Below are 27,391 nucleotides of genomic sequence, written 5' to 3'. Positions count from 1 at the left end.
TTATTTATTTAATAACCAGTGCATTGTATTTCTAGTTTTCATTTTCTATACTGTGTGGTAAATAACTCTGATTAAGGTCTTTTTAGTCAAATGATTATCATTATATTCATCAATTTAAATAAACCCTTCATATTTTATTCATATTAAATAATTGGTTTGCCATCATTAATTCTGTGGAACAATTTGTACCAAGGTTCAATTACACCTATATAGCCACTTTAAACCCTTGTGACTCGCTTGGGTGGATCTCTGATAAACTTTGTCCATTCCATTCATGACACATCCTGCCGTGCAGATTGCACGTTCCTAAGCTCCCCAGGCAGAGCTGTGGCTCTGCCTGAACAACTGGACCAGACACTCACCAATTCCCTTGTGGGGATCAGGAGGACATGAGACAAACTTCAGAACCTCAGCCCGCTTCTCTCGCAGGCCCCAGCGATAAAGGATTTCTCCATAGCACTTCTTAAAGTCATCAAATTGCTGAGTGTTGGCAGGATCCAGCAGCCTAGAGGAACAAACAGGCCTGTAACTGGTTGACTCTCAGACTTGGGTTGCAATCCTCTTTCCTGCAATGGCTACGCAACCAGCTCACATTGCTGGAAATGCAGCAGGGCACTTCCCACGGGTTGCTGAAATATCGCTGAACACAAACTGCTCTGGCCTTGATTTGTTCTACACTCCAGGGTGCACACTCCATGGGTGGACTGTCCTTTGGGACCCCCACCATGGCCTCTTAGGGATGCATCATGTGTAATCCCAGCAGCACTGATCTGCAGGACGAAGCTTCTTCAAGTAATTGTGTGAATGACAAGGTCTATGGGCAGGTGTGGTACTGCACAGCACCAAGAGACCTGGCCATGGAGCTCCACATGACTGAGACACAAGTAGGGCATCTCTGAGTACCCACAAGGCATGTGATAACCTACCTTTTGTTTTTCTCATGCTGGTCCTTCTCCCTCTCCCGAGGATCAGGATATGTTAGGTTTCCATAGCGGAAGTCATCCGGAGAAGACTCGCACCAGGGAGTGGAGGTCTGCTCTGTGTCTTTGTTTGCTGCAAACACCAAGAGGCTGTGAGTGCATCTCCCCCCTCCAAACTGCAATCAGGAAGGGACATGAAAGACCACAGGTTTGCACCCCCGTGTTTCAGTCCTATCTCTGTCCTACCACCCTCTGCGTTCCAGTAAACACTGCCCCGCCTCCAAGAACTTCGTGCCAGCCTCTGCTTGCCAAGTGCTTCTACTACACTTCCAGTGAAAGGACTTAATGGGCATCACCAGGCAGAGAAATCTGCTGTGGAGGAATCCCTTTTGCCTTCAGCTTTAGACAAAAGGTAACCAGGCAATCAATCCCATGGAGTTTGCTTGGGAACAGTTTCCTGGGCGGACGTGGGTTCCTCTTTCCTAGACAGGGAGGACTCTCATCACCAGGACTGCTGTTACGTAAAGGGGCCTCTGCATGCAAGGTACAGCCCTGGGGGCAGGGAGATGACTGCTAATAACTGCTACAAAAGATTCTCCACTTCCCTAACCCCCATCCTCTCCTCTTCCCCATGCCTTGATACCACACTGAAAAGTTACAGCTGTGGTGTTAACAGGGCTGATGCTGCCCCAGGCCGTGTGTATCACTAGGAATCTGCCAAAAGTTTCCACTCTGACACCACAGCCCCCTTTGTCACACTGAAAAACCTCTGTGGATATTCAGAGCACCGAGAACCCAGTCTTTCCAACTGCTGCATTTCTTCCAGTGAGAGAAGAAAGCCCAGCACTGCTTTTACTCCAAATGCTGTGGAATTAGCCAGCTGATGACATTTTGGGGCCATTTTTGATACTCATTGAATGAAGTATCTACTGAAGTCAGAAGGTGCAGGACTGCAGGAGCCTTGACACAGATACTGCAAGTCCTGCTCACTTCCAGCCATGGAGTCACACCATCCTGGCCAAGCCCCACAGAGCTGCTCTGGCAGAGCACATCTGCAGTCACAGCCAGTACTAACTCCCTCTTTTCCCCACCACAGGAGCCATCTAAAACCTTGGCTGGAAGGGTGAGAGATTCCTTTATTGACTAGCCAGGTCTCATACCTATGCTCCAGCCTCCAGTGCCAATTCCAGGATCTGACATGCTGGAACAGGAGCCAGAGGAAGTAAAGCTGGGCTGTTGAGGGGGAAAGGAGAATAAATCATGTAATCTATGTGAGAGATGTTCAAAGATATCAAATGGGAATGAAATGGTGACCGTACGTATCGGCTGTGGGAGGCCAGGTTGGAGGCACGCTGAGGAAAGGGGACACAAGAGTTGGGGCACCCCTGGAGCCTGGACTGGGCTTCAAACACACTGCAGAGCATGGCCAGGGTCTGGACATCGTGGAGCTGTGAGTAATGAGCCAGCCTGGGAAATGAAAAAGACAGTGAGTGTGAGACTGGGCAGAATTCAGTAGCAAAACCATTGAGACTCCAGGGCAGCCAATTGCAAGCCTGTTGCACACACGGGTTTGGGTGTCATGACTGCCCACAGGAGACATGTGCACTGAGGGACTGGGGACTGGGTTGGCTTTTCTGTCACACCTTTGAGGAGCCAAGTTCTGCTTCTGAAAACGCTCACACCCTAACTGGTGGGAGAAAGATGGGAGCTCTGGGAATTCAGCAGTACTTGGGCTCTGCTGCAGTGCTGGAGCCATTAGACTCACTCCCAGCCACAACATCTTTTTTACAAAGGCCTCTGGGTGCAAGCGTCCTGCACCTGAATCACAAGGCAAAAGGCTGCTGCAGGCTTTCTAGAAGTTTCCAGTTTGCTCTGAAGGCTGAGAGTGATAAAGAACAACAACCTGTGCTGTGCTCCCACTGCTGCCACGCAGCAGGAGAGAGCTCAGCCAAGCAATGGCATGGAAAGCACAGCACACAAATCCTGCACTTCCAAATAGCATGGATCAACAAATAATATCAGTCATGGATTATGTAACTCCTGAGCAGATTCACATGGAAAACATTTGTAGCTAACACTTGGCTTTGTGGCCACTGGAACACTTCCCAATAAAGCAAACAGGAAAACAGAAGGTGAAAAAAAAGTGCTGCACCAACAGGCTCATTTAGTGGGGAGCAGGAAACCCGAATCTCCAAGTCAAGCATTGTGGGCATGGAAAGCAGAGCTCCACCTGTGTCTGGCCATTGCTCAATGCTGGCCAAGAAAGACCTGAGTGATAGGTGGAAGGTCAAGAGCTCTCCTGTATGCCAGAAACACATTTGGAGTTTCCCTTTGTGATGCATCACAGGCTTGAGACAGGAAAAAGTCCATGCTGTGGCACTACCCCAAACCTGAAATGAACCCTTACACATAGATAGTTATGGAGGGCTCTGCTTCAGCAACCATTCCCCAACCCCTCCCCAGCATTCAGACACGTACAAGGACTCCAGTAATTGACGTCCAAATGGATGTTGTGCCCAAGGTATCTCTAAATCTGGGTCAGACTTCGGTCCAAGACAGAGATCAGTGGCTACCATGGCCAGTGACCAAACCTGGCAGACAGGAAGGAAAAGCAGCAAAGCTACAATTAGGATTAACCACACTCCCAGGGCATAGGTGTGCACAAATTCACACACAGACAGACAGATAATAATGGAGCTTGTCTGTTTGGTTTTTTTTTTTTCCCCCTGACAGCAGGGAACAGTTTCGGTCTCTGTGTCACGATTAATGCAGAGAATAACACAAAACCAAAGCTTTCCCTGTCCCACTCGCTTTGTGTTTGGGTTAAATGCAAAAGCAGAACAGTCTATAGTCTATTAGTGCATTTTATAGTCACTAGCCTCAAAAAGGTTTAGATTTAATACAGTTCTTGGGTTCAGAGATGTCTGGTGGCAGAAAGTTTACTGGTAAATCATTATTTGCATGAGAAGTACTCTTTCATTAGTGGTATCACTGAGTGCTATTCTCCTAATGCAGCCTGGCACAGACAGGACAGTTTGCTTTTTCTGTTTCAGAAGATTAACCACTTCACATGAAATTTCTCCTTCATTTATCATCCTCTACTTTGAAAACAGTTCCATCTTGTCAGTCTCTATACCACTGATCTAAGACTATTTTTTTTTCTGCTGTGCCTTTACAAATGGGACAGTTAGAATATTCCAGGGAAAGGAAAGCTCCTGGTTTAGTATGAAAAATAAAGCAGGAAAGGAAAAAGAGCATGGTGCCAAAAAGACAGCAGAAGTCAGAGAACTGACAACGTGGACAATAAAGAAAAACCAAATGCACCAAGTACAAAGAACAAACAGCCAGAAAAAGCAGTCCCAAAGCTGCTCACTGTGAAATCAGAGAGCAACAGAAGAGAAACCGAAACAAGGACTGGGCTGAGTAAGAGAGTGCACAGAAAGCAAACAGGAAAGATGGCACTTCCTACACTGCTACAGAGCACATCAAACCTGTGAGTTGCAAGTCAAGCCTGTATGTCTGCTGTGAGCTGCACTACAGGCTGGAGTTACATGGGACAGGGAAAACCAAGCAAGAAACAGAGTTATCTCAGAGAATCTTGCTGAAGTTACTCCACCCAAACTCTGGTCCAATGTGGACAAACCAGACAGCAAGAGAAGAACAGACAAAGGGGAACTAGACCTACTTTCTCTCTGCTGGTGTTGCAGAACCCACCAAGAAGCAAGACAACAGCCTGAGTCAGCTTCTGCTTAGATCAGGTAGGCCTGTGCATGTTGCCTATCCAGCTCCAGGAAGAGCCAAATGCTGAGGAGATGTGCACAGCTCCCGTGGCACTGCCAACTCCCATCTCTTTCAGGTGCTTCCATGTCCTGCCAAATGTTCTGCCTGTTGCAATGGGCTAATCACAGGGAAAAGCATGGGCCACAACAGCCATTTTTCTCCTATTTTCAGCTGAAGGCAAATAGCCAGCCCCATTTTGGGGCCCCTGGGCCCAGGCTCTCTTGGGAGAAGATAGCTGAAGTTAGCATCCAGAATGCCAAACAATGGGAACAATTACATAAGTACGAAAAAAATTACGGATCAAAATGCTGACAGCAGCTAGGCAACTCTGTGCACAGTTACTCCATTTGATGACTCAAAAGCAGGCTGCATTCCTCACTTTGCCTACAGGAATTTCCTGAAAAATGTGTTTCACTCAGTATGGCAAAGGGCATAAAAGAATCTGTGTGCAGCCCTGGGAAGGAATCTCTCAATGCCCAGAGTTAGAGAGGTAGGGACCAACTTGGTGGCCTTTCCACAGGCCAGGTTCACCACCCAGGGAGTCCCTGACAGAGCTGCTGAACCCCAGTGGCCTTTGGGTGCTGGTGACAGCACAAGCCATTGGAGGGTGGCACAGCATGCTGAGGAAGAGGTCGGGTTCCATGGCATACCTGCACGAGATCCCTCCGGCCCACGGCCAAGGCTGAGGCTGCATTCTTCTGGCAAGTCTCCTGGATGTTATTCACATTCAGTCTGAAAAGAAAGGAGGTAACTCAGCTCTGATTGGCACATTACCTACAAAGGTGGGGAGGAAGGGGGGGAAGGGGGAACATGGCTCTGGCAGCAGTGGGCAGCCCAGACCTCCCAGTCAATATGAGCCTCTTTGCATGGCCAGGTTGCCATCTCATCCTTCTCTGTTATTCAGGGATCACTGCCGTCCTCCTACCAATATTCATTTTTCCTAATACACCACACATCAAGTCCAGCTCCACACTAGCTGGAATTGATTCTAAGCAACACCATTTCCAAGAGGATATCAGACCAAACTTCTGCTGAGGTATCATGAAGTCCAGAATCATTCTTGTCCCCTAAAAGCTGGTGCCATTGGCTACATGGTCCTGCTCCCATTCAATCCATCAGTCTGCTCTGCCTGACTCAGAGGGAGACAGGGGCATACTGGGAAGAACCAGGCTGGCTGGGGGATAACACACCCACTGTGTGAAGCCTTGACAGGCTGGCAGGGTGGGCTGAGGAAGCCCACGTGTGCTTTTCTGCCTGTCATCAGAAATCTTCCCAACACTTCAACTGCTTGAGATTTTTACAGTACATGGAAAAGGGTCAGGCTGTTTACACAAGATGTCCTAAGAAGAAAGGTCCAACAGGTTTTGTAAAGAATATTCTTTTTAATAACATAGAAAGGGAGAGAAAGAAGGGTTTTTTTCCCTCTCTTTCTTTCCTCATAAAGGAAACCTGCTTCTTCCCTGAATGTCCATAGATTGGAAATTCTGCTAAGGACCAGCCAGTATTACCAAAGCTAAGAAAAAAAAATCAGGAACAGAGGTTTTGTAACCATGTGATTTACAAAGTCTAGAAAAAGGAAGCCCTTTGTTAAAAAAACCAAAAAACACCAAAACCAGCAAAAACACAAAAATGCCCACAGAACTCCATCCTTTCTAATAACACAGAACAACCTGCACAACAGACCTGATATGTAAAACCAAGACTCCAAGTGGGAACACATTAAATACTTCTGAAATTAAAAAGCTTTATAAGCTATTAATAGTTTTACAGCCATTTACTGAGATTTTTAAGCCTGTGCATTTAACATGAGATTTGAAAAAGTATTTCTACTGATAATTTCTCTTTTTAGCAGGTGAAAATCGCAACCTGTAAAATTTGCAGTGATGATGCTGATTCAAACTCTGCTGACCACATCTCATCACAAATTTCTTCCCTCACACTTTTCAGATTTACAGGAGACAGGTGCCCTCTCACAGGCAGAGGGATACCAAAAAAAGCAGTGAGACAAGAACAGAAGAAGAAGGTAGAGAAACATTCACAGATCCATGCTGACTGATGTCAGGATTAAAGCACAGCAATGCCAAAGACAGCTACTTTCATTTGGAAAAGGATGAAGCCCACAGGTACTCACATGTAGAGCTCTCCCAGCAGCTTGTGGACAGGCAGCAAACAAGAAATATCTTGGATGATAACTTTCCCAGCAGCTTTGATGGGTCGGTTGTTGGCATCTGTCCCCTCTCGTTTGCTTTTCCACCTCCTTGATTTCTGCAGAACCAATGGCAAGGTGTTACTGGGGAAGAGGGCAGCAGGCTGCTTGGGACAGGGAACAAAGCACTAGGGTCAGGAATAATGCAAGCAGCACCCAAACCTGCCTTTCAGAAGGCTCTGTGTTACCCTGGAAAACATCCATGACATGCCCAGGAGAACAAGCATCTCCATCTGTAGGAAGTGAAAAGCAGGTCAAGGCAGCGAGCTCAAGGTCAAACTCACTCAAAAAGTATTTTGTGAGTTTCCCTGTGAAAGCCAATAATAGAATAAATCAGCATCGGGATGCCAATCAAACCTGGGCAAGTTTGGCAGGAGGACCATTCAATTCTCATTCTCTGGGAACCCTTTGCAGATAAACCACTGCTGACTCCAGCCAGCGTCAGCACAGAGACATGCTGGAGGCAGCTGCTGCTCGCCCTTTGCCTCAGGGCAAGCCCACAGCTCCAGACTGTCTCTAGGTCTGCCCTCTCAGGGTGAGAACAGCCCTGTTCAGTGCCAGCACAGGGCTCCCACCTCCTGCTTTATCAACAAACAACTCACAGATGATAAAGCAGGGCCCAAGTTTTCCTAGCAAGGATCCCTTGCTCACAGCTACTTACAGCTGGCTCAGGACATAAGAGGGGGGAGAAGAAAGGAGAGGAACCAACAGGAGGGAACAGAAACAAGAAGCCAAGATTCCCAAATACTCCCTGTAACAGATACAGAGGCCATCTTAAAGCCAAGCTGCATAAAGCCACCTTGGCTGTGTGAAACACCAGAGTATCTGTCTGGTATCCTGATCTCTTCCAGCTCCTTGCTCTAGGAGAGTGAGGAGGAGGGATGAGAGGAATCGTGGCAGCACGACAGGCAGAAGGCACTGGAGCTCTACTGAAGGAAGTGCTGGCTGCTAGGCAGGGTTCCAGAGCTTTGCAATGCTGCTCTCCTATGGTGCCTTCCCTCACTGCTACACGGAGCCGACAGACCAACCCAGTCATGCTGACTTAGGGAGCCTCTCCTGGGACACTCATGCTGGGCCTTCCCACACATCTCATCAAAGCACAACAGCCCCTCTCTCAAGGGGCCAGCAAGGCAGCCTGTGCTGATTGTTCTGCAAGGCAAATACAGCTTACACAGGCTCACATTGGTGCTCCTAAAGAGCAGACTGGGATATGGGAAAGGCAGGACTTGGATCTGCAAGCAGGATCACCTTTACTGTGGGTGTGAGGCCAGCTCTGGGATGGCTGAGTGCCAAATGGCTTTTGACCATGACCATGCAGTCCTGTGAGAACCTGGGCAGGCTTATCAGACACAAAATGTCCTTTAAAAATTACTCATGACCTTAAGAAATGCCACTGCCTGCCTGGGCCAAGCTTAGGCCAGCGTGCTGAGGAGGTCTTGCCATGCTTGAGCACACTACTAACACATGCCACAAGAAGCAAAAAGGATGAGCTCCTGAAACTTCTCTGAACGCTGCACAGCTGAGGATCAGAGGGTGCAGCTTGACAGGAAGTGAAGAAGGCATTTCAGCCTCAAAGGAGGTGAAGGTAGGTTTTTCCAGGGATGCTGATGTTACAAAGCATCACCATTCCCCCGATCTTCCACCACCCCCGAGTAAAGAGGAGCAGAGCTTGCATGGTGCCCAACATTCAGAGGGGTGAAACACTGGTAGAAACAAGGCTGTCAGCATCCAGTGCTCTGGAAAAGCTGACTGACTAGTTCTCTGCCACATCTATTCAAATCCTAATTAATCCAAGAGGAATCTGCCTGCAGTATTTATCTGTCCCCTGAAGGTAAAGAGCACTGTGCAGTGCAAGGTGGCTAGAATGGGGTCAGGTGAGAGACCCACCTCTCTTCAGTCCATCAGTTCCTAATCAAGGCACAGTCTGGATCAGCTCTGCCTCTCTTGATGTTGGGCAAGCTAATCCTGTTTTGATAACACCTAGAGGTTTAGCTGCCAATCCCATGCTGAAGGATGTGGGCTGTACTACAAGAAGGTTCCCAAGTAACAGTGGCACTTGAGTGCCTCATTCTTTCTCAGGACAGCAAATGTTGTCTCCCAGGTGCAGTGAGGAGCTGCTGAGGCTACCAAAATCAATATATGAGTGAAGCTTGGGAGCCCAGCACAATGACATACCAGGAGGAAAGAGCTCAGGCACTACCCTGGAAGGGCTACCAGGCTTCTCACAGCAAAAGCTGTTATTTGTGTTGTGTCTGAGCAGGTGTTTGAGCCCAGGCTTGCAGACACAGACCCACGTTCTGCAGGGCTATCAACAAGAGTTTCTAGAGCTTGGTAGGTAATTTGGAGAGCAACTTGCCACCTTCTGGCCATTTGTAAGCCAGCTGCCCCCAGGACTCAGTCGATGGAGAGCTCCCTCTGCCCAGTCTTTTGGAACAGATTCAACCTGCTCCTGCCCCCTGCAAGAGCAGACTGAAGAAGCCTCCCAATAGGCATTTCAAGACTACAAACATGGACAACACATTTAATTTTCCACAGGCAATTGGGTCTTTTTTTTTTTTTGGAGGAGAATGACAACAAATGAAGATGAGAATGAAAAAGAAAAGAGCTCTCATGAATGGTTTCCACTGCTTGCTTTTAGCATATCATCATACAAATGGAAACACTAAATGTACCAGAAACCCCTGAGAACTTGGACTCAAACCAAAATTGTCCTGTTTTCTTCCTTTTAACTCTGCTTGTTTACTGGCAAAAAAGGAAACCCTAATTCTTTACTGGTGCAGCTCCAGGAATGGAATTAGTCAATGGCCACAGGCCCTGCCTGTACTACACTTCCATGCCCACCACTTCCAGCCCCTAAAGCTGTAACAGAAAAAAATCATAAAGCTACATGTAGAGTCACCATGAAAAAAGCCTGGGTTTTTTGCAAGTGTGGTTTATCTCAGCTACAGCAAGTAAGAGTTAAAAAAACCCCACAATCAGAAGTATGGGAACCATCACAGATGGGATAAAGTTCATCACCACTGACAGCAGAAGTTCTGCTTTGAACCCAGTAATTGCTGGTATTAATTACAGGAGTAGTTCTCCACCAGGTGGCATTTGAGTGCATTTAACAGGGATTATCAGAGACAAAGAAAGCTTTAGGTTGGGTTTATCTGGCCAAGGTCCACCTCCCTCCTGTTTCACCTCTTCTCCCAGGAGAAGCTCCCACTATGGTGTAATCAAAAGGTGTCACCAAGGCTCAGGGGGATTAGGGTAGAGCAGAAAACACATCTCTTCCTAGGGGCTGGAGCACAGGTCAGGATGGGGAGCAGGGAACATAATAGCTGGAGCTGAAGCAGGAATCAACATGCACCAAGCTAGCTGCTGGCAGCTGAAGGACAAAGGCACAGGTCTTCTGCACTGCCCACAACATTTCTAGCTCTTTCTGAAGCCTAGAATCCATGCCAAGGAGAACTGCATCTACCTCAGCTGCTCCTCAGTTTAATGAGGGGAAGATACCAAAGAAAATAGCTACAGTGATAAGTAAATTAAGACTCATCAGTTCCTCAGAGCACGAGAAGGAAAGAAACCAGAGCATTTATGGCAATCATGGGTTGGAGGTGACAGCAGGGAACAGCACTGGATAATGACTAAAAAAGCCAGCCTGCACCTGCACTACTATACCCAAGGCTGTAATTTGCTGCAATCTGAGGTGATAACGATGGCAGTAAATGGGTTACATGTAGAAACAGATAGCCCAAGAATAAGCCACCAACTGCTTTGTAGCAACCACCATCATCACTGCATACTCAGCAGCAGGAGTTGCAAAATGCTGCCCGCTTGGAAAGGATGCTGAACACTTGGGTGTGTGTGCCTTTGGATCCTGCTGAGGCAGGCAGGGCTTTAAGTAGGATCCTGAAATGTAAAATGCCTGTTTCACATCAGCATATGCAAAATTTCAGGGTTTGTGGTATCAACTGGCGTTAGTAAGGCAAAGGTAAAGGTTGTGAACAGAAAAGAACAGACTCAATGCCAAGAGATTAAGCTGCAATAAGACATGTACAAAATAGTTAAACCTGCTCAAGTCAGGTTCAAGCTGTTTCTCATATTTATTTTTTAATAAAATGCAAAAATTGCTTCCTCCCTGTAGAATGCTATGCTCCTTTATTCTGAACAACTGCCTACAGATTAACTCCCCCGTGTGGCTCACGCAGCACTGCCTGGATTTTCTCTTCAAAATAATCAACATTTACTATTTCCAGCATCTCCCACGGTATCAGGCACCTGCCATAAAGGTGCTAAAAAAATCCAAGGCCCTTCTGAATCAAGTGCCCCACAGTAGGAATATTTCTTTATAGCTTCCATCAATCAATAGCTGGCACCTGCCCTGAAGCATGGGCACTTCAGAGGAGGAGGCTAGAAAGAGGAATTATTGCTTCTTGTAAACTTGCTAAACTCTTGCTTCCTCAAACACCTTGAGCAGTGCTGAGCTCTTCTACCAGAAGGAAGGCATTGGAACCTATGCCTCTCCTTGTGTAAGCCTGTGTCTTCACCTTAGGCACTGCTGCCCCCTTCAGAGAGTCAGTTTAGCCTCTTTCAAAGGTTATCCACAAATACAATCAATCCTTCAAGGCTTGGACTAACCCCTGTATCTCTTTTAAATATGCATTACTGAAAATTGTAACTTAATCACATCACTACTTGCTCTTCCTTCCAGGACAGTAGTAAGGGAATTAAACCATAGCCTTTGTGCTCTGCAATTTACCACTCAAGATGGCAAGTTCATTGCTTGATTTTCTTTCTTTCAGTCTGCTCCTGATTCAAGACAGAACTTCATTTCTTGCCTCTGCTGCTCACAAGGCTCTTTGCAAAAAGCCTTGATGGAGTCAAGTAAATTACTTCTGGTTTCTTTCACCTATTATTTGCTAGTACAGTCTTAGAACTCTTGCAATTAGGAAAACTTGATCCTATTATACCAAGTTAAATCAGGTGTTACAGAATTCTATTTTATTCCCTGCTGTCTTATGAAGAGATAGCATGAAGGACAGCAGCTGTGAAAAAACAGTTGTTCATGCAGACATTAAGACAAACAGACTTAAAGAGATCATCTTTAAATTGAAATGGAATTTTCTGAGCTTCGTCTATGCTTGGAAGATGAGTGATGAAATAGTAATTGCCCACATGTACAGCACAGCTTGAGCAATCCTGATATCATCAAGAAGATGATATCATGAATGATGTTGGAGCCTGAGGGACACGTGGACCTGACAATCAGAAAACAACTGTCAAAGCAGACTTGGCAGGGCAGGTGCCAGGAGGAGGGAGTACCTGCCAGGTGGTTGAAGTGCAACCACTCTGAATGAATGCAGTGGTGCAACTCCAAGGGCTGGGAGAAGATCACAAGTTAAGAAGAAATTGTATTTTTTGATCCAGGAAATAGGACTGTGTGATGGATTGCACTGAGAAGTGGCAGTTCATGTTAATGAGATGACAGATTGTTAGAAACTCAACCAGTTTGCTTCTTCCACAGCTCTTAAGTATCTTCCCTCCCTCTCCAGCAAGGCTTTGTCTTTACAGAAATTAGGTGCTCTAATGTCAGTCTCATCAGTTGGTTGATGACATATAATAATCACTCAGCTCCTCTACAGTGCACTCTGTATCTTAGAGGTTGATCTTTACTTACACTTCAAATTATCCCTTGGCATCCTTTCCTGACCACAAGGCCAGGTGAAACAGGCATCCTGTAGGTCAGTAACTGCACCTTGCAAACTACTGTCTGCTCCTGCCCATTTACACGTTCATCTGCTCTTGTGAAGCCCTAGCCCTGCGTGGAGTGCCAGTCCCCCAGCTCTGTGCAGGTTACTCAAAGGCAGGCAGGTGGCATTTTATTCTTGGGCCCTTGGGCAGAAGACAGGGTCATATCAAGGACAGAATTAGCACAGCACACAGTACCGGGAAGTCGTTAATTGCTTGTATGGACCAACGGCGCCGGGCAGAGCGAGGAGACATCTGTACGCGAAAACATTATACCCAGGAGGAGGAAGAGAGACACCAAGAAAGTTAAAGACAAAGGTAAATAAACTGAAACGAAACGTGCCCTGAACCAGCAGAGTAAAAGATACTGTTCCCAATGGCTCTGGTACACAGTGAACATTGCAAACCACTTTCACCCTCACACAATTGTACAGAGCATTACCTATGGCTCTGGCAGAGCAAGGGCTGCTGTGGCTGTGCCCAACACCAGCCTCTATGGAAGACTTTGGCAAACACAAATCTGAATAAAATCTTCCACATGGAGTTGTACTACTGCAAGAAGCACTGAACTGCTTCATGTGACCTTGTTCATACCATGAATTGAGCAGAGGACAACACCCAAGCACCCCACATGCCTGAACTCCAAAGTTTTAATCCTCTTGCCTGAAGAGGAAGGCAGCTAAGTGTAAACTGCATCATTTTTAGCACAGCTGTCCAGTGCCATGGCACAGATATCTGCAGGAAGCTAAACAGACACCCCTGCTTACTCAGATTCCCTTTAACATCCAGCATCCTCCAGAACTTCATTCATTGAAACCTGCTGTAACTGTTCACTTTCATTTTAAACAATAAAAACCATATGTCAGGATATTAGAAGGGATGTAGAGACACTGCTACTTGGCAGGGCCATGTGGATATTGTCATAATGGGTTGAGAAACTCATTCAGATTGAGTGAGCAATCAAATTCACTGACTATGCCAAATAGCTCCAAAGGAGGCTTTCATTAGGAACTTGAAGATATTGCAATAGGTACTCACACAGTATTACAGCAACAGCAAATGGAATCTTTCAAAGCACATTAGTGTACACTCACTTGAAAAAAAGTTTTGTGTACAGATCTCTAGGAGTCAATAAAAGGGGATTATTTGGGTCAGGTACAATGTATTTTGCACTTGTTTTCAGTTGATGATAGACAGTCAGGACCATCAACCATGCCTTCAGCCTCTACATCCCCTTGCACCTCACTGCTGGGAGAGCTCTACAGCCAGGAAGCCAAGGCTGGCTGCAGGACCCCATGGAAAAAGAGAGGAGAAGGCTGCAGCCACGTGCTACAGGTTCCTCCAGCAGGCCTCACAGAGAAGGAGAAAAGGGTTAGTTGAAGGAAATTCAGTACAGTGGAAAAGCAGCAAAACTAAGCTCAGTCCCCCCACAAGTTCCCTGATGGGAAGCATAAGGACACCCCTGTCACCATGCCCAGGTACAGCAAGGCTGAGCAGCCCCCAGGTCCCCACTGGCAGGACCCTCTAACTGCAGGGGGGGAAAGAACTCCATGTCACCTTCTTTAAGAGACACTCAGGTTCAAAACACTGATGGCATTGCCACAGTACAGATAAAGCTCCTCCTTTCTGCTGACTACTGCTCTTCAGTGGGGTTTTTTTGAGGAGTGAAAAAGAGGGAGGAAGAAATGAGAAGTGTGCATGTGTGAATAAGAAGTGAGAAAGATATATATATAGATGTGTGTGTATGCACATATATATATATACATATTTAAATGAGCACAGAAAGGCTCAGTGCCAGATTTAGCTTCATTTTGGCTTACTAAGGAGCTCTCTGCTGGAAATCAGCAGCTCCCCTGCCTTTATGGGAACACGACATCTTTCCTGTCTAGCAATGGGCAAATTCCATTTGTTTGCTAATGGTAGTGGATGCCAGTGGTTGCTACACTGGGTTTAAATACTTGGTTATGGCTGATAAATTCAATTTTGGGGAGGAGGTTGTCTGATATCACAGTTTGATGCACAAAATTTCAACTTTTATTTAATGTGAACATAAAATCCAAGCTTCAGAGCAAGGAGTTAACTAAACTCAGAGTCTGGGCTTTTTAAAACTGTCATAATGAAATAACAAAAATATGTAGCATTGATCTAACAGAGGCCATGACATCAACTCCTGAAGAATCAGAAAACCTTTGCTGAAGGGAGATACAGGCTTTTTGGGTTTGTTTTTTTTAATGTTATTTCATCTGCAAGAACATTTGAACCAGCTCCCTGCTAGGGTTCTTACATTTATTCCAGCATGCGAGGAGATAGCTCAGCAGGGCAAGGGGAACACAGGAATTTCCCTTGGCTTTCAGCAGACATGGCTGCACACATGCTTTGTTCTCTTCAATTCTTTTACCCTGTGACAAAAATCTTGTTGCCATCAATACAAGGGCTGGGGAGACAGGTCACATGAAATTGCACCAAGCTGGTTCCACATGTTATTTTTAGCCTTGTCTGTCATCTTAGAGAGGCTGTGTATGGGGACAAGCCTGCTGCAGAGGACAGAGGTAGCTCTTTAAATAAACTCTCCTACAAAGACCAGGACAGGCTGTAATTCTATTCTATAATTCCAGGCAGCACCATTTTCTCTTTTCATCAAAAAAAAAAAAAAAAAAAGCTTGTGTGGGAAAAAAAAACCAGGATGGGGACTCAGAGTCTTCTGGGGTCTGTCTGGAAGCAGAATTTGCACTGGGGACAGGGGCTCTCCCCACAGCTGGGAGGTGTAATGACATCATGTAAGCAGGACACAGTCCCAGAGACAGGGTAGGCTGTCACACCCAGCACCACCAGAAAAACAAGACTTGTCTTGGTGCCCAGGAAGGATGGGTGTTCTTTGACTTCCTCTGCTCCTGGGACACAAGCTCCCAAACCCTTCTGCCAGCAGAGTGCAGACAGCTTTTGGCTTTCCCTGAGTTACCTGGAAGCTCTTCACTGCTGCAACAGATTCATGTCCTCTGCAGGGACAGTGAACAAACTACTCAATGCCCCAAATTCTGAGGCTCCCAGTGGAAGCTTACTGCATTTTTGCAAGCCACTTCACCCCCTGCTGAAGCACAGTTTGTTTCTAACAATCTACCTGGCCTACTGCTCTCACAGCATCTGCTCCAGGCACATCAGGCCCTCACAGCTGCTTTACAACTACCCTGCAGCCACCCTACAATTACAACAGGTCTTCCTCATCTACCATGTCCCAGAAGGAAACAATCCCACTCTTCTCCAAAGCCTTGTAAACAGGAACAACAGCAAAACCTTCACCTAAACCAGAATTATGTGGATTGGAAGGTCTTCAGAGAATAATGTAGAAATTATTTTTGTTAAAAAAAAAAGGGGGCACGTATCCCTGAAAGAGACACCTGAAATAGAAATAACCAACCACATCCCATAGTCCAGGAGAGGTTGGCAGAAAGCTGCAGAGAGTCACAACCCTTTGCAATTATATGTATCAGGGAGTACCCAGAACAACAAGAGCTGCCTACATGTACCTATCTGAAGACTACAGCTTCTTAAAGGGTGAGATTTTAACCCTACATAATGCAAAGGGAGACAGTAAAATGCACTGAAGGGAACTAGAAGGTCAACACAGAGAAACAACAAAATAAGCAGGTCAAATGCTAGAGAGGATTGGTAAAGAAGTTACTAATAGGAGATAAATCCATTTGACAGAACTGCCTGTAAAAAGATGTCTTTTTGAGAGGAATATAAAGCTTGTTACTAGCAATGCTAAATGAAAGGAAAAGAGATCATGAAGGCTGAAGTGTTGGGAGCAGTGTTTTGGTGTGGTACTTACCCTTTCTTTGTAGTAGAAGGAGCTGATGGAGACTTGCTCCTTCTCACTGCGTGTTGGGCTCCCACTGTACAAGCGCAGGTTGCCCGGAGTCTCCGTGCGGATCTTCATTGGAGTAATGAGGCCACTGTGGTAGGCTGATAAAGCTGACAGAGACCTGGAAGGAAGGGAATACACTTCTAGGGCCTTTTCCCACCAAAACACCCTGCAGCTCACACTGACATCTCCACCAACCCAAGCTGCCAGCAATGGTGCCAGTGTCTGGAAAGAAATGTCTGCTGTAATCCTGTGGTGTAAGGGCCCAGGTGCTCTGCACAGAGGGCACAGCTAACACTGGAGGGGACAAGCTCCAATGTAGGACCTGGTATTTACCTGCTTTCCTGCCCATGACAGCAGCACACCTCAAACTCCACACAGGGCACTCACCTGGGTGTGGGCTCCATTGGGGACACGGCGCGGTGCATGGTCATGGGTCTTGTGAAATACACCAGGTACCCTGAAGGGACAGGACATGGCATCAAGATCGTGCAACAAGGAGGAGATTACTCAGGGGTGGTTCAAATTAAATGACCAGATTTCCCTGTGTATCAGAGGCAGGGGGCTTGGTTCTTATCCACTACCCTTACTAATTATAAACTAAAAGCAGACATTCTCTCAACCCAAATCAACTCCCTGCAAACCCACTACAAAGCATGGGGGTTTTGAGATGTTTCTCTCAAAAGCATAACTTCAAGTGGCCTATAGCTGCTAGAGAAAAGACAGGAAAAGAAAATGAGCAAATGTATGCTTGTGTTTAACACTCCACCAGAACTTGCCAAACACTGTTACTCCAGAGGTGAGGTGATGTTTGGCAATGCAGAGAAACCATTGCAGCTTGTACAATTCTCTTCTTCAACAGGAGAGCCCTAGACATCTGAAACCAACTCCAAAACATTCTCTCACAAGCCTTATCCCATTTGGTAGCCTCTCAAGTGTCTTCAGCCACCTATTCTTGCAAGCATTTCAGGATTTAGCAGCCTTTACTGGGCCTATTCAATCAATATTATTCTGTTTTACTTTTACTTGGGAATTCCGGGAGGCCTGTATGGAAAGCAGCTTTCAAAACATGCTCAACATTGGGATGCAGTCAGGTTCAGAGAAGGCATGTGTGCATCTGAAACAGCTCAGTGGAACTTAACAGCTCTTACTCAGATCTTAACCTGGTTTTTAATGAACTTTACCCTCTATGTACTCTCCTGGAAACCTGGATGTGATTGTACCTCATCTCCCATTTAGGGGAAGTTTCGTAATGACCTTGGGAAAGCTATTTTGGACAAGTGAAAGAGTGTAGAATGAGAAAAGAGTGGTTAGTAATGTGAATATGGTTTCAGCAAGGGGTAAATTCAACCCTAAATCACAGGAGTTTTGTGAAGACAGAGTGCCAGAATACACCAGTAATGTGATGCTCGTAGCAGAGAACTAGGCAAGGAAAACAGCTATTCCCAGTGTTCTATAAAAAGATCTGTCAATGCTTCTGGCATGCATAAGCCAAAGGTTATCTCTTCAGCTAGCCCTGCGTTTCCAAATCCTAAAGCCCTACATGCAACCCCAACTGCAAGCAGTTGCTAACTAGTCTCACCTCTAAATTTACCACAGTATCACTACTTTAACACCATTCCTTACTCCTTGCATGGCAATGACCAAACCTCATCTTGTTCAGAGGCAAGTGCTCCCCGAGACATCTAAAAGGACCATTCCTTGGGTACCTGTTTTAATGGATCAGTGACAGGGCTGACCTGCACCACAGAACCTGGCTCCAGAGGTCCGTGGAAATGGGATGTTTGAGTCCTGGTAGGAGCCATAGGCATTGGAGACCCGGGCAAACGTGGGCAAGGGGGGCGTCACGGAGTTGGACAGAGCGTAGGGATTGCTGGACGTGCTGTCCTCTTGGTTCTGAAACAGAAGGCACCCAAGGTCACACTCCTGCTGCCACAGGAGAGAAATCCAGCCAGAGATCAGACATGGCAGTGCCAAGCAGCCTCACAGGAGGTGCTCATCCTTTGAGCCAGAGCAGACCAAGCTCAGAGCACAGTTGCTGCTTCAGCTGCAGAGGCACTTGCAGGCACATTTGCCTTTGAGGAAAAAGCTTCTCTGGCTGCTTGTCCAGAGACTTGTCTCCCACCATAACCATGTTGAAATGCAGAGCTTAACTTGGGGAGGAACAAGAGGAAACTATACAGAAAATCTGACCTTCAAACTCTGGATATGACTCGCAGGACAGCTAGTTGAGCTGAACATGATACCTCAATGATGCACAAAATCTCCTTGAGTGGGAGTACCACACAACTGTGGGGTGTCAAACACAGGCTGGGAGTCTTCAAGTGAGAAAGGCAGGTGGTGTGAATTACTGGGGTCCTCAGGACTATCCATAGGAATTTTGGCAGAAATCTGCAGAATTCTGCATTTATTTAATAAATAATACTACAACTTCAGTCTAAAGGAATTCTTTGAAAGCAGTGGTGCCTCGAGTCATCAGATTTCCATACAGCAGAGAAAGTTCCCATTCTTACAATATTACTGCTGCAACCAAGCAGAATAAGCCTTCACATGTGAAAAAAACACCCCAGCCCTTTATTTGTGATGAATAAACAAAACCTCTCAGAAAAGAAACCTGAGGAGACTCTCCCATCTTTTCCTGAATGCTAAAAACACCCACTCCAGTACACTTCACCCACACAAAGACCTAATACCTGACACTGGGATGCTGAGTAGATATCACAGATCTCACAGCTAAGAGCAGAGTGTGACTTGGATTTATCTGCAGTATCATCCCTACAAAACCTCAGCAGAAGGCTGCAGAAAAAAACAGATTTTCACAGTTTGGGGTTTTTTTCAAGGAAGAAAACAAAAACCCTAGAATAGGACTAGAAGGACCTTTGACTTTGAACTGAGGAGGTGAAGACATCTGCCACTGCCTTTCAGACAAGAATGACTCCATCAACAACCTGAGGCCTCTTACCTTCTCTCACAGATGATAACCATGCCCTAGCAGTCAGTGAAATATATTCTGAGCTGGGAAGCTCCCATGCACCACTAAGATTCTCCAATCTCCAGTCACTCCTGGTAACCTGGATATCAGAGTTCCCCAAAGCAAACCTTCAGGGCCTCATTTGTGGAAAACAAAACACATCTAATCATCCACCCAGCTCTCCTCAACATTAACCACAAGTGCTCACACAAATGTAATGGCCAGTCACAGGGGTCTATTTACACATCTAACGAGGCCAGACTCTCACTGCAGAGTCAGAAGTGTGGGACATGGGAAAAGACAACAAACTAGGGCAGAGAGCCCATGCACTCTCCGTACCACAACAGACTCCAGCCAGGAGACCAGCTGACGCAGGCAAGGCTCCAGGCAGCTCTGGTTCCGCTTCACTTTCTGCAGGGAGGTGTCTTTCAGTATCTGGAATACATACAAGACACAGCTTTATTCACGGTTACCTCCACACTATGCCCACATCCTTTTTGTCTGCAGAGCAGCTTAGGTGCCAGAACAGGTCACAGACATCCCCTAACGTCCACTGGAGCCATGGTGTCCTGTCTGCTCTGAGGAATGGCTGTGTGCTTTGATCAGAGCACTGAGGTTCACCTAATAGCACACTGAGCCAGGACTTAGGCTTCAATATTACTGCAGCCCATATGTTTCATACCAGTTTGTGGCAAACTGGATCAGGTTTTTTCAGGAAGAAACCCAAACTGATCCATCAATGTGTTGCTGGGGAAAAGATTTCATTAGCAATAGTATTTGCTACATCAGATGATCAAACACCTGGTCTGCATTAGCAGGGCCTGTGTAAAAAAATCCCCTCATTTTTAAAGCAGCTTGTGTAGTAGAGCAGTAAGCAACATCCTAGCTCAAAAATAGTATCACTCTGCAGGTGGATGCTTAGCTGGTCATTTTGTCTATTATTGGGTTGAGGGCAACTGCATGAAGGATGTTAGGGATCCTCAGGCAATACACATCACATGGGAACACAGCAGCAATGAAGAAAGAGTGGAAAAAGGCGAACACTGGGCTGCAGCACCAACAAAAACCTCATCCTATGGGCTTCACAATTTACCAGTTCAACAAGACCTGTGGTATGCCTTCAGCAAAGTCTGATGTTTAGTTATATCTCGAAAATCCAGACGTCAAGTATCCATCATTTGTACTTTATAAAGACACTCTCTACTCCTTACACACCTTCAGCAGCTTTGCCTTCATGGAAGCTGTGATGGAGGTTGGGTTGATGAACTGGAAGGATGGTGCAGCATTATTGGGGTACTGGACAGGGAACATCACCAGCATCCTGACTCTGTGGTTGCCGCAGTGCACCGACACCGTACAGCTGCGACTCACTGCATCCATCTGTGAGGAAAAGCAATTGGTCTCTAGTTAGATCTCCCAGGACTTTTACACTTACAGTGGCTTCAACTCATGCTGAGGGACTGATTCCTCTGCACATAAGATGAAGTCATGCTGTTCTCAAGGACAGGGAACACAGTAATGGCAAAAAGCCCCAGGCAGATGGGGACAGGCTCAGCTTGCACCAGCAGACTGATATTCCACCATCCAGAGACTGTGGCCAGCCCAGGTAGCACAAGAAAAGGGCTCTGCTCCCAACAGCCACTGCACCCCAGCCCACTTCACTTGGCCATGGAGAGCTCCTGGCCCAGTGCAGCAGTAACAGGCAGCAGCAAACTACATCAGGATCACACCATGAGCTGTGAAACCACAGGGGTGGGGAAAGGAGACAGGCAGCTGCCTTGAGCCTCCCAGCCCAGTCCAGGGCTGTGCCTCCAGTCAGCTTCCATGCACAGAGGAGAGTTTGGAGTGCAAGAAAGGGGGCAAAACTGAGGGACAGATCTCAGCAGATGGGATTCAGAACCAGTTGAAATGAGATGAACTGCATGGAACAAGTCACCTTCCACTCTGCAGTCTAGGCAGAGAACAAAACACCATCCAGCCTTTTCAAGATCAGCCAGTGCACTTACTGTGCTGAAACATTTCTCTCACACCACTGTCTGGGATTATCCTCTTTCTTACTACCCCTGGCCAAGAGGATCTCGACAGCCCAGAATAAAACTTGTTTACAGACAGCAGTCACTGCAGCAAAGAAGGTTCCCCTCTAAAGGCTCCAATAAGCCAGCCTGCCCACATCCCCTCCTAACAAGCCAGCAAAAGAAAACTCTGTACCTCCACATTGACATTTCGGATCTGCACATTGATCAGTGAAAACTCCTGCTGCAGTGTTTGAGGCAGCCCCAGTTGGTCTGTTTTCTTTCCCACCAGGGGATCATTCAGGAAATCTTCTTTTAAGGCTGAAAGGAAAGATGGAAAACAAGTTGAGACAAGCTATAACAGGCAGAGTATCTCACATGATATCAGGAGGCAGCCAAGACAGCAGGTTTTCCTCTGCTCTTCTGACAAATGAAGGTATGAGCTTTACCTGGAAAAGACTTGTGAGCTCAACAGTAATAACTGTTGTTTGGAGGCAAGTTTCTGACCCTTCTCTTCAAAAAACCAAAGCTGTCTGCACATAGAGTTCCCAAGAAAGTTACAGAACCTGCCTGTACTTTGTACAGTCCTAAATGGTCCTTCTCTTCTCATGTGAGACCCTTTTTCCTCCCTACACAATGCTGCCAGAGTCACGATTGGCTGAATCGGAGCATCTCAGTTCAGCAGGAAAGAACTGCAGCCCTAGCAGTCTCCAGGAGGAGCTCTGGTCTTTGGGACTAAAACCCCACCATTCCTGACTTTCAGGGAAAACTTCCAAAGCATAACAATGCTTTGGGAGAGAGCAGGGAGTATTTCTGGTCCTAATAGAAGCTTAATTCATTTGCAGCAGCCATTTGCATTTAATGTTGCAAAGCACTCTAGTGCTTTAACAGCCTTTAAAGACTCATCAAAATACTGTGTCTAACTCTTCAATTCCAGCAGTTTTTAGGAGGACAATAACCCCTGAAGGCCAGAACACATTTAAACAGCCAGGCAAGCGCTGCAGGATACAAAGAATTAAGTTAAGGTAACAAACTTCACTGAGTTTCAGAAGAATTGGTCTCTGCCTGTGGTTGTGCCTTGCTTCTTGCTGTGCAGCTCCATAAGGGTGTTTTGCTGCAGCACCACTTCTTAAGAAAGCCAAATATATTTTATTATGATGGTTCCAAGGACAGAAGGGAAGTCCTGATTTTTCAGCTGTCATTCTCACACTTGCAATATCACATTGCACAGACTATTCCCAGCAAAAACAAACAAATGAAAAGAAATTCAAGAAGTTGACCTTTTACAGGCATTCGTCTAGGAGTTACTGACTTTGGTGCAGGGATAAATATCTGGTATTACCACTACCCAATGGGCTGCTCCATTTGGATAGGTAGGATGCTTAGCCAATCATTCTTGTTTGCAATTCTATTACAGCGCTTAGATATATTCCAGAAAAGGGAGCTGAAAAGGAGATTAAAGGAAGATCAGTGGCTCTCAGGGAAGATAATTATTTCTAGCTCAAGATACCACATAGCTTACTGAAAAGCCATCTCTGAGGTTCCCAGTATGGGCAGTGCCCTCCCTTTGTCTTCTCCTCCCATTCCCTTCCAATTAGTTTTTAATCCTCCAAAGCCCCACGTTTGTACAGATTCCTAAAGCTCCTCCATAAGCAGCAGCAAGAGCTGTGCAGCAAAGGCACAGCTGGGGCTCTCTCGTTCACCTGCAGAGTGCTGATCTCTTCAAAAGATCCTCCAAAGTGCTTTACTAATGTAACATGGAGGCTTTGTCTGCAGCTGAAATGCAGCCACCCCCAGGGTGAAACATCAACAGTCCACAATAGCTTTTTGGCTAGAAAGAACTGAAATTCCTACCTAGGGATTTGCTTGTGTGTTAATCCTGCAGTTGTGTTATTTGCAGCAAAATCTGCCCTGCTACAGAAAAACCATATTCATTCCCTTTGGCCACGAGGAAAACCATAACAGTCTGAACCAAAGAAGAAACCACATGGAAACCAGACCCACACAGTAACCACATGGAATGTTTGGGTGTGCATCATCAGGGACAGTGGAAGAGTTAACTCTCACTTGTGGAAAAAAGAGAGATCAGGCAGCCAGAATGAGAATGCTCCCAGCTGGAGCAAGAGAGGTTGTGCTGCCCGAGAAGCACTGCTCATGGGGAGCACAGGTATCTGGGGCTTTTTCTATCATCTTATAAAACCCTGACTTTGACAGAGTTCTGATGGCTTTCAGAAACTTGTTCTGTTGCCCCAAAGGACAGGAGACAGAGAGGAACTTCACTGTTAATTGCTGAGCAAGAAACTTACAGTTAGGAAGATGCTTTCACTAAGGGACCGCACAACTGCTCCTTTATTCAATGACCACTTTCTCCCCTTCTCTGCAGTTTATTGGCAAGCCAAAGGGAGAATCAAGTTGCTTCCCCATAAACCCATCACATGGGGATCCATTGTGGCACAGCTGCAACACTGAAAGGAGCTGTGAATTTAAACCCAAACTGACAAAAAGGCACTGGGGCATCCAATTCTTCTTCCTCAGTGTAGCTGTAAAAATCCCTTTAGATACCTTTTTCCATGCACATCACCATGTGATGCTATAACCTCTTCTCCTTGTACTTACACTGGTCAAACACTAACCCTGAATGTTTAACCTGGCCAGAGCCTTAACCACACTGAGCCTCCTTCATGTTCCTTCCTTGTATGCCTTCTTTTCTGGAGGGACACACAAATACTTTCTGTCAAAGTGTCTCCCATCCACCCCTCTACATCAGAAGCCAGAGATATTATCCCTCCCCTCTCTGCTCTGTCAGCCTTCAGTGATCTTTCATCAATACATGACCAAAAATTCATGACCTGTTTCTGCTTCTGGTGAAGACACCATCAAACACCTCCTTGTTAGATTAGTTCACACAGTGACCCCAGCAGAAATGTTTAGGTACCAGGTGTGACGTCAGCAGCTTGTGTCAGAGTGCCTCACTCACACACTCCCTCTTCTGAAGGCTCATCTCTCAGCTTAAACTAATCTGTCTTCTTAAAAAGCAGAATTTACTTTCTGGTTGCCTCATCTTTGGCAACAAGCCACAACTACAACCTAAAGAGCATGCAATTAAATGAAAATCATGACAAGCAAGAGTTTCATTTTACAGCTAGAATTATTGTGTTAAAAGAGAAAAAACTTGAGAGGACCATCCTGAGGAACCCCTAGTGTTTTTCCTCCCCCCTGATGAGGAATCCATCAACCTTTGAAACAGCAGCAGGTTGTGCTTTGCCTATGTTTTATGCCAAGATGTATCTTCTTGCCACCCCAAAGATGCTGGTGTTTGAGGTTCCACAAGGCATCACTTCTCTCACTCACCTTCCTCATCCCCATGCCCAGAGTTGTGCTGGGGCTCCGTGTCCTGGGGGTGAAGGGTCTTGTCTGGCTCTGGCAGATGAGAAATCCCATCAATGAGGTCCTCAACTCCATCCAGGATATCATTAGCACAGAGCTGAAAAGAACAAACACACCCACGTGCTGCACAAGAGAATCCAAGTTGTGGGAAGAGCCCCACTAAACAACTCACTTCTCCAGACAGATGGATTTGCAAGGTGGGTCTATCCACGCAGCAGTCATGACTAAAACTGCATTGTTCCTGTGACAAAGACAGGTCATCTTCCACTTTCCAGCACCCTCAACTCTGTCACCTCAACAGCCTGGCCAAATCTCCTGCTCACTTAAAAAGCTACTTAATTGACAAGGCCAGTCTAAGAAATAGAGGTTTACCTTTAGTCAAAACTAAAACTGATATTACTTCAATTCCTTGAATTAATTTGTTAAAACATGTTCCATTTTTTAGATCAAATTTAATAGTAGCACACTTTCTGCATTTGATATTTACACTCCAGTAGGATCTAGAGACCCAGGTGCATACATGGGGTCCTATTGTTCTAGGTCCTGTATCAAAATGAGACTATAAAACCCTGGATTTGAAATTCAGCACAAGAAAACTGGGAAGATGAAGGGAAGAGAAAGGATAACGGTGTGATGTAGCAAATTACAGCATTGGTCACCAGCAACATGCCATCATGTGCATAGTTTGATCCAGACAAAGACAAGGACAAAAGAGTGGGAGCCAGTAGAGGAAAAATAAAGGCTCTGACATGAATGAACAATTGATTTAAAGACAGGAAAGAAATCAAATGTTCACAAATATATCAGGTAGGAGAAAAGGGTCATTTTTCACAGAGAAAGTTTGTTACAGACCTGCAGGACTCCTGCAGGATCTGTGCTGGGACACATGCTTCTCAACATATTCATTAAAATCCTGGAATAGGAGGTGAATAGCGACATGACCAGGTTTGCTGATGCCACCAAGTTTTTCAGGGCAGTAACAAGTGTGGCTGATGGCAAACAATCACAGAAGGACCTTACAAGAGCAACTGTATTAAAATGAAAGATGAACTTTGGCTCAGATAAATATAAAGCAACATACATCGGGAAAAATTTCAAGCTGAAAGTTCAAGCTGAGGGAACAAGATGTAGAAGCAAGACTAAGCTGATGATTTAATGGAATTATGACAAACAATTTACAAACTAAACTGAGTACTGAGAATTCTTTAGAGAGAACAAAGCTCAGATCCCCATCCCCAAAGGTATGTACTAGAACTGAAAAAGGGTAGTGAAAGGCAAAAGGACAATCAAAGTTCTGGTACAAAGGATAAATTAAATCAAGAACTTTGGACTTGAAAAAGGAGGCAGCTGCGAAGGATATGATGGAGGCCTACAGAATCATCAGTAACAGAGAGAATATTGCTCATTTAATCTTCAATTGAATGGAATTAGGTGGAAAAATAAACAAATGAGATGGTTTTCCACATAACATGCAGAAAAGCCATGAACTCCTTGTTGTTTGATGTTTAAGGTGACAAAAATTTACACACATCCAAGAAAAAAAAAGAACAACTCTATGGAAATGACACTCATCAAGCTCTACCAAATACAAAGATGCCAGACTCAATGAGCCTCTAAGTTGCAAACAGCAGGAGGCTGACAGGGCATTTGAGAGAAACATCACTCCATGCCTGCCTCCTTCTTATCCCCTCCCAAGACATCAGCTGAAGATGTGACAGGGCACACTGTGGCCATATGAACCTATGGTGTGAGCCAGCACAGCTGTTCTAGTAATTGCATCAGAATCTGTAACTGCTGCAGATCCAGACACACCACCCCCCCCCCAGGCTTAGAGGCAATGGACACAAGGGGAGGTAGAGGAGGGCACAATCCCTACATTTACCTGGTACCTAAACCGCCAAGAAATAGAGTCTTGTGGCATTTTAGAGGCAATACAAACCCTAACCCTAACCTCCATTCTTCTCCAAACAAACTTATGCACTTAATGTTAGACAGCAAAGCAGCGTTGCACAGCCACCAAAACTTTTGAGACACAGGCTCAAAAGAGAAGACCCACCACAGGTCTCCTTGGGGACGTTTTTGGGCTGGAGCTGAAGAGGAAAGCGAAACAGCAGCAGCTGGCTTCTGTGCCTGCAGCTGTATGATATTAGAGGAGTGACTGGGAGTGCAAGGAAGGGGAGGTGAATCCAGCCTGTAAGAGAAGTGTCTATGGTTGAAGAAGCAGAGCTCCACGTACCCTCTGCAGCTGAGAGTCAATCCGCCACATGCGCAGGGTCTGGTCCCGGGACCACGTCACCAGCTGGTAATCTTTAGAGCCTAAAGAGGACAGAAACAATCAGAGACCCCTCCAGAATACAGAGACTATCTCAGTCTTGTGGTCAGTGTAAAGAGAGTCAAACAAGTCACCAGGCACATCCAATGGATAAGGCACAGCAAGTCCTTTTCAGCTTCAAATTGACCCAGGTACATCAGCCTTTGTGCCTCCTCACACCACAGTCACCACACGTCTAAAGAGGCTGT

The 27,391-nt window shown here is 45.9% G+C and overlaps 1 protein-coding gene across 5 annotated transcripts in view; it reads right to left on the bottom strand.

Moving 5' to 3' along the window:
* Positions 1 to 27,391, bottom strand: part of WDR59 (WD repeat domain 59) — a 49,055-nt gene that overhangs the window by 3,185 nt on the left and 18,479 nt on the right. For 2 of the 5 annotated variants that reach the window (XM_054640529.2, XM_077185158.1), the window contains exons 11-26: positions 27,108 to 27,187; positions 24,836 to 24,968; positions 21,681 to 21,805; positions 20,688 to 20,852; positions 19,812 to 19,907; positions 18,241 to 18,397; positions 16,892 to 16,961; positions 16,469 to 16,622; positions 12,838 to 12,894; positions 6,832 to 6,965; positions 5,351 to 5,432; positions 3,399 to 3,511; positions 2,240 to 2,387; positions 2,081 to 2,153; positions 927 to 1,053; positions 363 to 505 (exon numbers count right to left, since the gene is read on the bottom strand). In XM_054640529.2, the coding sequence (XP_054496504.1) occupies positions 363 to 505; positions 927 to 1,053; positions 2,081 to 2,153; positions 2,240 to 2,387; positions 3,399 to 3,511; positions 5,351 to 5,432; positions 6,832 to 6,965; positions 12,838 to 12,894; positions 16,469 to 16,622; positions 16,892 to 16,961; positions 18,241 to 18,397; positions 19,812 to 19,907; positions 20,688 to 20,852; positions 21,681 to 21,805; positions 24,836 to 24,968; positions 27,108 to 27,187 (1,857 nt within the window). Of the gene's footprint in view, positions 1 to 362; positions 506 to 926; positions 1,054 to 2,080; positions 2,154 to 2,239; positions 2,388 to 3,398; positions 3,512 to 5,350; positions 5,433 to 6,831; positions 7,140 to 12,837; positions 12,895 to 16,468; positions 16,623 to 16,891; positions 16,962 to 18,240; positions 18,398 to 19,811; positions 19,908 to 20,687; positions 20,853 to 21,680; positions 21,806 to 24,835; positions 24,969 to 27,107; positions 27,188 to 27,391 lie in introns of those variants that run through there. The other 3 variants (XM_054640522.2, XR_013184061.1, XM_077185159.1) reach the window with 3 other exon arrangements.

This window comes from Agelaius phoeniceus, chromosome 12, assembly GCF_051311805.1.
Source record: "Agelaius phoeniceus isolate bAgePho1 chromosome 12, bAgePho1.hap1, whole genome shotgun sequence".
Taxonomy (NCBI): Eukaryota; Metazoa; Chordata; class Aves; order Passeriformes; family Icteridae; genus Agelaius; species Agelaius phoeniceus.
This window is presented reverse-complemented; position numbering and strand designations above follow the sequence as displayed.